The sequence below is a fragment of the Pteropus alecto genome, unplaced genomic scaffold (genome assembly GCF_000325575.1).
Source record: "Pteropus alecto unplaced genomic scaffold, ASM32557v1 scaffold53, whole genome shotgun sequence".
NCBI lineage: Eukaryota > Metazoa > Chordata > Mammalia > Chiroptera > Pteropodidae > Pteropus > Pteropus alecto.
The window spans coordinates 2,945,904-2,956,826 of NW_006434366.1; the positions used below are offsets into that span (position 1 = coordinate 2,945,904).

At 53.2% G+C, this 10,923-nt stretch overlaps 1 protein-coding gene across 1 annotated transcript in view; it reads right to left on the minus strand.

Annotated features, from left to right (window-relative positions):
• Positions 1-10,923, minus strand: part of ITPR1 (inositol 1,4,5-trisphosphate receptor type 1) — a 332,592-nt gene that overhangs the window by 147,849 nt on the left and 173,820 nt on the right. Inside the window, exons 14-18 of the mRNA XM_015587167.2 lie at positions 7,810-7,909; positions 6,656-6,816; positions 6,051-6,192; positions 3,568-3,726; positions 821-993 (exon numbers count right to left, since the gene is read on the minus strand). Coding sequence (XP_015442653.1) covers positions 821-993; positions 3,568-3,726; positions 6,051-6,192; positions 6,656-6,816; positions 7,810-7,909 — 735 coding nt within the window. The remainder of the gene's footprint in view (positions 1-820; positions 994-3,567; positions 3,727-6,050; positions 6,193-6,655; positions 6,817-7,809; positions 7,910-10,923) is intronic.

The following is a 10,923-nucleotide window of genomic DNA, read 5'->3' on the forward strand; positions in this document are numbered from 1 at the left end:
CCGGAACCCCAGCTCTGACGCTGGATGGCTGCGTTCCCATCTGCGCTACGGTCCTCACGGTACCTGGGTTTTGTCGTCTGCGGAAACGGACAGCGTCCCACCGCAGAGGACCGGGGTGCGAACGAGAGCGAGCACGCAACGCGCCTGCAGCTCACGCCTGGGCCTCCGACGCTGCTCCGAAAACGTTATTTTTTGGGGTGGGACCGTGTTTATAACCACATGCTCAGCTTTCCGGCGTGGGTGAGCATGACACCCACGCTGCGGACGATGTCGCGCTTTCTGTGAATGGGTCGGATCTTAAGGAGAAGGGGAGAGAGTGGGCGGGGGAGGCCGGTGTGAACGGAGCAGAAACGGGAGTTTTGTCTGTCGTGATGCGCGACAGAAACTCGCGAGTGGCAACCAAGTCTGCCAAAGACACCTCGCTGCCGACACCTGCGAGGCGGCTCGAACTGACAATCGGGGGTGGGAAAAGTGAGGCGCCAACAGCAATGGTCACTTCCGGTGCATCCCCTCGGTGCCAGGGACTTCATGCCTTCATCCTCGTTTAATTTTCACATGTGCCCATTTCGCAGAGGAGGAAACTCGAGCTCAGAGGGAAAGCCAAGGCCAGCCGGCTGGTGGACGTTAGAGCCGGGATCTGCCCCAGGCCTCGCCCCAGTATCAAGGTCCTTCTTCCTGCCACTCGTCAGAGACCCTCTCACCACCTGCCCGGTCAAGCAGGTCAGCTCCAAACAAAGGACTTTAGGAAAAGCATGACGCTCGCCGCCACACCCGCACCTCAAACGCAGGGACACCGCGCGGTCCGGCCCGGCCACCTCACCTGGGCTCCCGGTTCTTCCGCACCAGGCTGACGAAGGTGTCGATCTCGGCCGCGGTGATGTGCTTCTCCAGCAGCTTCCGGTTATTGTGCAGCAGGGCGGTGATGGTGTCCTCGGCCAGCACGTCATAGCCGATCTGCTTCTGCATGAAGCCAAACTGCTTGGCGATGTACTCCTTCAAGGGAGAGAGAGAGGGAGGTCGGCCGGGGACCGTGGGCAGCACACTTAGCTGAAAGTAAGGAGAGCCGGCGGCGTGCCCGGGGGAGGGGGCGCCCTGTCCTGAGGGACGGCACCCGACAGCCCCCCACAACCCTCCCCGGCAACGGCTGTGCACCCCCTCGGCCTCGGTTTCACTCAGCCTGCCGCACAGACGTAATCTGGCAAAATGTCCCGTGTGTGCGGATGGCCCTTTTATTAAGTGCATGAGATAAATTTTAATGTGGTGACTTATTTTTCTAAAAGGTCAGAAGACGTTTTGGGCTCTGATGTCATTCCTAATTCAAGAGGATCTGACTGTGCTGTGCTGCTGATTAAACATGGGTTTTTAGAACAATGTAAGCGCATTTCCTTTTCTTTATCTGGGGTAGGAGCTCGTTTTTAAAGTCAATGGGCAACAGAAGTCAGTCAGGACACGCAAGCTGGTCAGCCATGTTCACAGAACACATGACGACGTCTCTGGCTTCTCTGTTTGGGGGTGAGACATCACATTCCACGGAAACACGAGAACTCAAGGAAGCCTCTTACAAACACTAGTTTGTAGGCAAAGATCGTTCCCAGACCAAAATAATCTGCTGGCTCAAAGTTTAAGTGGCCTTTTTAAAAGATCAATTCCAAAATCTTGGACTCTCTCTAGACAAACAAGGTGGACGGGGCCACTTCTCGGCCGCACACGATGAGGATGAGGGTGTGGGACTTCGTCAGCCCTCAGGCACAGACTGCTGCCATCCGGCACAGGGTCCGCGAACGGCCAGGGGAGACTTCGACGACGCAGGAGGGAACCGCCAGTCTCCTCACGTACAAGCAAAACGTTCTAGGGCGCACGACAGCTCTGAGCTGTCCTTGGAAGGAGAGAACACAGAACCTCTCTGGCCCTATCGGGGTGTGGGGTCAGCATGGGGAGGTGGACGCAGAGCAGGCAGAGTGCCCGGGGTGGACGCGGCGGCACAGCTGCCCATGTGGAGCCTCGCGCTTAAACAGCAGCGACGGCAGAGTCGAGCGCTCAGAAACCCTTGCTGGCGAGGTGATACGCGATACCGCAGAGCTTTGCTCAGGATCGACACCATCTTTATGATGACCAGACAAAACGCTGACTACAGGGGAGAGCTTAGACTGAAAGGCGTCAACGGTGTGACGGAGGAACCCTTCCGCAGCACCGGGCGGGGCCTGGGGGCAAAGTGCCAGCCGGCGTCGTGCGGGCAGCTGTGGGACAGTCGCCCCATTCCCGCGGTCCCGCCTTCCGCAGCTTCAGCCACCCACGGTCAACTGCAGCCCCGCAGTATTACGTGGAAATCCCCCAAAATAAACAATCCGTACGTTTTGGGCTACGTGTGGTTCTGAGTAGCCTGATACGATCTCACACTGTCCCACCCCGTCCTGCCTTTGTTCAGAGTATCCACCTGCCCGCGAGTCCCTCGGGCGGCCTTCTCAGGTATCAGAGAGACACGCCATGGTCACGTAAGCTTTATTACGGCATATTGTTATTATTATTCCACTTAATATTACTGTCAATCTCCTACTGTGCCTAACGCATAAACTCTATCATAGGTACGCACACACAGGACAAAACAGAGCACACGCATAGAGTTTGGTATTATCCGTGGTTTCAGGCAGCCACTGGGGCCCTAGATGAGGGGGTGGACTACACTCTGTAGCACACGGATTCTCAGCCTTGGCACCACCAATTTCTGGGCCACATAAGTCTGTTTTGGGGGGGGTGTCCTGTGTACCGCTGGATGCTTAAGAGCATCCCTGGCCTCTACCCACCCGATGCCCAGAGCACCCCCAAGCTGTGACACTTAAGAGTCTCCGACATTGCCCAACGTCCCCTGGGGAACAAAATTAAATTACTCCCAGTTGAGAACCACTCAATGCAGGGACACAGTCTCCAGGTTTCCTTGGAATCTCAAATGGTTTGGAAGCCCAAAGACGTCGGGACGTTCATTTCATGGGAGCACGTTGTTCGCGTGTGTGTGCGTGTGTGTGCGTGTGTGCGTGTGAGGACGTTCATTTCATGGGAGCATGTTATGTGTGTGTGCGTGTGCGTGTGTATGTGTGTATGCGTGTGTGTGTGTGTGCGTGTGCATGTGCGTGTACAGTCACGATACAGAGAATGACTCAGAATGCCAGGAAACATGAGCCAGAACCAAAGTAACGAGAAACGGCCAGCGGAGACGGAGAAAAGGCCAGAGGCAGGAAGAACGGACTCCGCCCTGTCTTCGTTACACACACAGAACCTGGTCCCTGAGCCTTAAGGGAACACGCCGTAAGAAAACACCACGGAGGTAACACCAGCAGCAGGAAAAGGCCGCTCGTCGCAAGGTGCTGCAGAAGGGAATTCTCATGGACACTCCTCGGGGGCTCTGAGACATCTTCCCGCGCTCCAGACAACGCTTCCTTGGTAAGAGCAAACTTAACCATGAACTACTCTCCAGTCGTCAAATAAACAGACACGCGACACTTAAGACCCGCAAGGAAAGCACGTGAACTTGAGGGGGGACGCCCCCCGCCCCCAGCAGGCCTGGGCCCCAACCTGGTTCTTCCTGTAGTCTTGCTGCGAGTGCCTCAGGACCCGGTAGCAGAGGCGGCAGATGTGTCTGAAGGGCGCGTGCCGCTGGTCCCCGAGCTCCTCCAGCCGCAGCATCGGGCCGTCCCCGCAGTCCGTGAACGGGGCCTGCAGCAGCTTGAAGATCTGTGTGTGGAAAGTAAGCGCAGAAACGGTCAACGCCGAGGGTTTAAGGACTCGTAGCGCTTCGTCTGGAAGTAACGTGACATCAAGGCTGGCCGGGCCTCACGGGAAAGCCTGTCTGTACACATCAGGACCCGGGACACTGCGCCCGCTCCGCCCACTGGGACGGGCTACTCCCCGAGTCCAGGTCCCCTGGACCGAGCCGGCCCTCAGGCGCCGGGAAGAGCGCAGGCTCGGGAGGCAGGAGATCTGGGCTGACCGCGCAGGGCCCTGTTGCTCCCTAGCGCCCTGAACCAGCGTCAGGGTGACCTTCGGTTTTCTCTCCAGTAAACTGGAAGAATGACGCCTCTCCTGCAGGGTGTCGTGAGGATGAAAGCAGATGACTGTCTGTGGCATGAGCACAGCGCGCGGCCAACGTGTAAACCGCTGGACGCCGTTTGCTCTTGCACCGGAAACCCTGGGTGACACACGGTGGAGTGCGCACAAGGTCTGCCTGTCGCGGGCTGGCAGGGGAACCCTCGGTGACACACGGTGGAGTGCGCACAAGGTCTGCCTGTCGCGGGCTGGCAGGGGAACCCTCGGTGACACACGGTGGAGTGCGCACAAGGTCTGCCTGTCGCGGGCTGGCAGGGGAACCCTCGGTGACACACGGTGGAGTGCGCACAAGGTCTGCCTGTCGCGGGCTGGCAGGGGAACCCTCGGTGACACACGGTGGAGTGCGCACAAGGTCTGCCTGTCGCGGGCTGGCAGGGGAACCCTCGGTGACACACGGTGGAGTCACAGGGTGCCGTGAGGATGAAAGCAGATGAGCACAGTGCATGGCCAATGTGTAAACCACTGGACACCATTTGCTCTTGCACCGGAAACCCTGGGTGACACATGGTGGAGTGCGCACAAGGTCTGCCCGTCGCGGGCTGGCAGGGGAACCCTGGGTGACACACGGTGGAGTGCACACAAGGCCTGCCCGTCGCGGGCTGGCAGGGGAAAGGCTTCCCAAATCTCGAGCTGCAGTGGAGAATGGGGGGACTGAACTATGCCCTACATTTAGGGCGTCAGTGGCCAGGAGTTTCCAGCCCAGCTCACGGCCCCTTCGCCAATCGCTTTACGGGATTACGTGGTGTGCGTGAGCGTGCACCTCAGCTACCCTGGACTTGTCGCCTTCCTCCCTCACATCTGACAATCTCCTCAGATTTATACCAGGCAATACCACCTCTGCATCCCCCGCAAGCCATTACTCTTCCTTCACGGCGAGATTCTGTGATTTACAGCGTCAGGCAAATGACTTCTCGTGCTGGGCGTGACCGACGCCGTCCTGAGAAGCGAGCTGCTCTCAGGGACCGCTGGTTCGTGCCGGGAGGGTGGCTCCGTGTCTCGCGAAAGGCACGTTCTCACGCAGGTGCGGAGGCCCACCAAGCTGTTACTGCCCGGGAGCACACAGCCTGACAAGCCCGTGCCACGGGGCGACGAGCCGCCGGTGCTCCCGGAGGCTGTACACGTCAGGGCCCACCCCGGTAAGTCCCCTTCTTAAACTCTCCAGTCCTGGAATCGCCGGCCTCCTCCTCCAACCCCATCCCGCTAGGGAGGTCGGTCCCAGCACCGACACGTCCCTGTGAGAGCCTTGCGGCCCGAGTTCATCCTTCTCGAATCTCCCAGACGCACGAAATAACCCGAAGGACAAGAGCTCTTGACGTTATTTTTGAGGAAAATAAAGTCATCTGCTGAACACGCCTCGGAGCTCCTCACATCGGAGCTCCTCACAGAAAAATTCTCTACCAGTGTGTTTCCAACTGCCCTGAGCTACCAAGCCACAAAGACTCGCTGGCAGGGCTACAGACTGCGTGCCTCCCACGACAGGACACTGTGGCAAAGGCAGCTGTGACACAGTGGCCGCCAGGAGTCGGGGGAGGGAGGAGGGACAGGCGAGGCCCAGAGGGTTAGAGAGCGGTGACCCTGCTCTGTGTGACGCTAATGGTGGCTACGTGTCACCGGACATTTGTCCAAACCCACGGAAAGTGCACCATCCAGAGTGAGCCCTGATGCGAACTCTGGCCTTTGGGTGATAATGACGTGTCTGTGCAGGCTCCTGAGCTGTAACCCACGTGCCATCTGGCGGGGGACACTGGTAACGGGGGAGACTGTGTTTATCAGGGGTGGGGTTTGGGGTACACGCGAACTCGGTGCTTCCCACTCACTAATGCTGCCAACTGAAAACCGCTCTGAAGAACGAAGCCTGGTTTGTAAAAGGCGGCGGCTGATCGAGGCGTCCGAGGGCGGCGACCGCCCTGCCCTTACTGAGCGGGCCCGGCCCGGCCCGCCACCTCACCCACCTGCTTGAGAATGTTCTGCTCTCTCATCAGCTTCTGCCGCTCCCTGTTGGGCTTGGAGAACACCACCTCGAGGACGTCCTGCCCAGAGTTGGTGCCGCCCGTGACGAAGTAGACCAAGTCTTCCAGCAGCTTGGTGACTGACCTTAGGGGGACAGAAGCCGACAGAGATGACTGCGCTCAACGCCGGAAGCTCCGCCGAGGAAGCCCCGGGCCCAGCGACCAGTTACACGAGCCGGCCGCTCCTCCCCACGTCCCCCGAGCTGCCGGCCGAGGCCCGCGACAGACAGAGTGAAACAGCGACTACACGTCACTGTCCACAAAAGAACAATCACCTTTACAAAACATCAGCCTCCAGATTTTATCTGAGTTATCTCGGCTGGACATCTAGTAAGGCGGCCCCAGGGGCCGAGGTGGAGACCGAGAAAGAGAAAAAGATCTTTACGACGTCAACGACTTTGAAAAAAGTGAACGCGAAGGCAACCGTTTCTTGAGAGCCACCAGTTTGTGCATCCGTGAATGCCAAGGCCGGCCCTTCCCCCCCTCAGCTGCTCTGAGAGCTGCCCCTCCGTGCGAGGGAGCGGAGAACCCGTGGCAGAGGCCCTCACCTCCTTTCGTTCTGGGTGATGGTGCCTTTCTCCAGCTTCCCGGCTATGGAGCCCAGCACCTTGCTGGCGTCGTTGGCAAAGTCCAGGTCCCGAACCTCAGCAGGAGAAACAGGGACGATGGCAAACGCCTCCTTATCCTCCTTCACGGGGGAGGTGCCGATCTGAAACGCAAGGTGGCCTTTGTGGAACGGCCTCTCGGACTGAGAGGTAAGACACCAAACACTATATCTATGAAACATCGGGAAGTCCAAAAAGCTTGGCGCTATCCTGCAGTGAAAATCAAGGAAGATTTTCACTGGACGTAGGGAAACATCTGGAAGAAAGTACTCCAGATCATTAACAGCTGTTACCTCTGGAACTAGTGTCGTGGGAACAGCGAGGCAGGAAACAGGGGCACTATTAAAATTTAAAGCTTCATTTGTTACAAGGAGCACTTAAGACTCTTATAATTCAATACACATTTATAAATACACGGGGACGAGCAGATACATAAAATGGTAACTGACTCCAGCTGACAGTATCGTAACGGCAGACACTGTACCATTCTCTCAGCTTTTCTATATACCTAAAAATGTTCATACAAGTAGAAAAAATTTTCTAATAACTTCCCCCATGACCAAAAAAAATGATGTGAGAGCATCATTCCAGTTTTTGAAAAGAAAACCCCTACACCTATGTATTTACACTCTATGATCCTGGAGAAGGGGAAGGAGAGAACTAAGATTCGGGGAGGGAAATTAAAGGGGCTGGGAGAACTTCGGAGAAATAAAAGCGGCTATTTAAGTACGTCAAGCAATAAAGAAATATGAAGATTGGGGGAAATCGACTAGTGTCCGATGGACCTTAAGGCACCAGTAAACATCCCCTCAGCCAAAACCATGTTTCAGACAGACGGGAAACCCAGGCAGCTGCTCAAGCTTTAGGGCAAAGCCACGGAAGAAAATGAAAAGTTCTGGCCATTTCAAAAGCCCTGGACTCGCTTTAGCCAGGTATCTGGGAGAGGAGTCTTTCATCGCATCGAAGTTTGTCCATGAACATGCTCTGGCCGAAGAGACAGAACCTCCCAGCTGCACGCTGCCCCCTCTGTCCTCCAAGGTGACCTTTCATCGGGAGTAGGCGGCTGGGGGATGGCAGGGGGGTAGCTAGCGACTTACTTTCAGCATCACGGGTTTTTCTTCCTCCTTGTCGATGGGGATGTTCGTGCTGTGAACCCAGGTGTTAGTACACAGGTGTCTAAGCCGGACATAGGAGTTTCTAGAATAAAGAAAGGATTCGGGGACAGGAACGTTTAGGTTTTCCATCACCGCCTGCCTAGAATATATTCTATCACAGTAAAGGGGGAATCCGAATGGTGTCCTATGGATACTGGGAGGTATAAACCGCAGTGCAGATGGCTCTGGTCCCAGACACATTCTGACGTATTTACAACAGCAAAGCATGCTCACGGACTCTAAGATGATTGCGATATGCTGCGTTTCTAATAAGATTATCTCCAGTGAATGAATATCTCAGAACAAATGGAGCATGAGACAGAGTAACAGGAAGTATTGACTGTGTGTGTGTGTGTGTAAATAATACGAAGTTGAAAAAAAATGACAACCTGAGAAAATGAAAGAGTAATATATAGCATAAAAGGGTTATTAAACCACAAATACAAAGAAATCTTTAAAATCATTAAACATGAACACTGGAAACGAAAATGGGATAATGACACAAACCAGTAATTTAATAAAGCAATATAAATGGCCAAGAAACTTGGAGATGTATATACAACCTCCTCAGCACACAAATTATACACATTAAAACGATGTAAGAGTTTATTGTTTCACATTCCAAGGATCTTGGAGACGGATAGAACCCAGTGTCGACCAGGACTTAGTGACACGGTTCTCTCCCAGACTCGCGGTGGGAGTGTAAACAGCTAAGGCTCTGGAAGAGAGTCTGGCACTTTGTGTCACAGGCGAAATGGACTTATCTTTTCATTTCGCGATCCCGATTTTAGCTTCTTCCCTCAAGAGATGACAGCACAGGTGCAAACGGAGGCTGAAGGTGTTCAACAAAGCACTCCTCACGACAGTAAAAACTCATAAACAATCCAACGTCTCAATAATGGACTAATGATAGTATATGCAATAGAATATGTACAGAACGTATTGCTCAGTGAAAAAAAATCGATAGTATATGCAATAGAATACTACGCAGTGATCACAACTGATATTCACTTTACTTGGAAATATGTACAGAACGTATTGCTCAGTGAAAAAAAATAAAAATAGCTTACGATCCGAGTCACAAGAAATTATATGCAGGTTATTTGTGTGCCTAGAGACCCATCTGAAACTACACAAACCAAAACATTAACAGTCGTTATCTCTGAATGGTTGACTTTAATGTGTTTTTTACTTGCTTCTTTGTTCCCCACGATATTTTAAAACATTTTTGTTGTTGTTTCTTTTTACAGTGACCGTGGATCGTGCCACACTGTTTTTTTTCCATTTCGCTTTCCTTTTAAAGAAACAGTAGAAAGAACGGCACAATTCCCGTGTGTTAGGATCTCCCATCCCATGAGGGAGACGAGGCGAATGTGCAGCAAGCAACAGCGGCTCACAGAAAAGGCCCATCAAAAAGCATGAAGCTGCGAGACGGTCAAGCGAAGCACGGAAGGCCTTCTAGAAGGAGGCGTCGAGGAGGCTTCAGATGGCCGGGGAGGGTTTTTACTGTAGAAAACTTGAGCTAGAACTTGAAGCACTGGTGGGACGCGGCAGAGAGGAGATGGGCGGGCGGAGGGCGGCGGCACCGCACCGGGCACCTCTCTGCAGGGCGCCCTCTGCCTTCCCCCTTCCTTCACCGGCCCGAACGTTACAAGTAAGGGCGACGGAAGTGACCTTCACTTTCAGCTAGCGTGGATATATATTAAACGACACGAACAAGAAATCTGACAGAGCTGCCACTTTTTCTGAGTGACGTGGCTCGCTTTCTTATTTTCAAAGGATACCCACAGCATGGAGCTTAGCTTTTCATCGGATGACTGCATCCTACGGCCTCCTATGTCAAATAACATCGAAGGCACGAAGGGCGGTCTGCCAATCCGTCTGAAGCCCCACTCCCGACGCTTCCCCCAAAGGCCCCGCGAGTGGCCCAATCACAAAAGAGCCACGAAGTTGGTTGCTTTCCCGATGTCCATCTAACTCACCTAATTAACAAATACTGCGATTTTATTATCTCGTTTAGTACGTCTGGAGTTTACCATTATCCCTTTCACTTTGGCTGGGAAGGAAAATTTTAACCAGCGACCATCACAAAACCTCCTTTGCTGGGACATTCATATATCTACACCCAGGCTTTCTGATCTTTACACAAGCAAAACTTAACATAACTTTAAGATGGAGAAAATGAACACACTGCTGTCTTAGCGCTTTTTTTTTTTTTTCTTATGACTCCGCAGGATCAATGAATAAGAGGTCCAGCTCATGTTTAGCTCTGAGGTCAGTGGTCAAGGGCAAGAATGGACAAAGATTAAAAAGCCAAGATCGAGCCCAAGATGAGAGCTGGCAGTGCACACGCTAGGCGACCACACTTTTCCCACGGGAAACACAAAGCTTCCCCTTCTGACGAGTTTAGAATTGGTCCACCGTGGACAGCTGTCCACCAAGGCAGGTTTTCAACAAAGAAAACATAATGAATGGAGGGGACGTGGGAGCAGGGGTCTCTAACCAGCCAGAGCCGCTTGGCCAGATGACCCAGAGCTTAAACTTCCCCTCCACCCAGGACGATGGGGATCCCGGCCCACTGGGGAACGTGGCTTCATCGCCAAGGGAAGGCCATGAAGCACCTTCTGATGCAACAATGTTTTAAATCACATGGTTCTGTTGTTTAGTATCTCTTACAAAGTAGAACATTTAGCAAATAGTATAAATGTCACTCCCCTGTCTTCTAGAAACCTAAAAAGCTCATTCAGTCACTTTCAGAATAGAGGGCATGACATATGGAAAATTATTTGAACTGAAATGCAGTTGGGTTCTACCGACCTGTACCTAACTAGCCAACAAGCAGGCAGTCAACAAGGAAGGAAGCTTTTAAAAGGCAAACTACCCTACTACAAACCTTACTAAAAAATAGTCTCAAAATGGATCATGGACTTTAAGTGTAAAAAGCAGAACTATAAAACTCTGAGAAGAACGCAGCTTTGTGGCCTTGCATTAGGCAATAATTTACTTAAGAAAGAAACCAAAAGCATGAGCGATCAAAGGAAAAATAAACTGGACTCT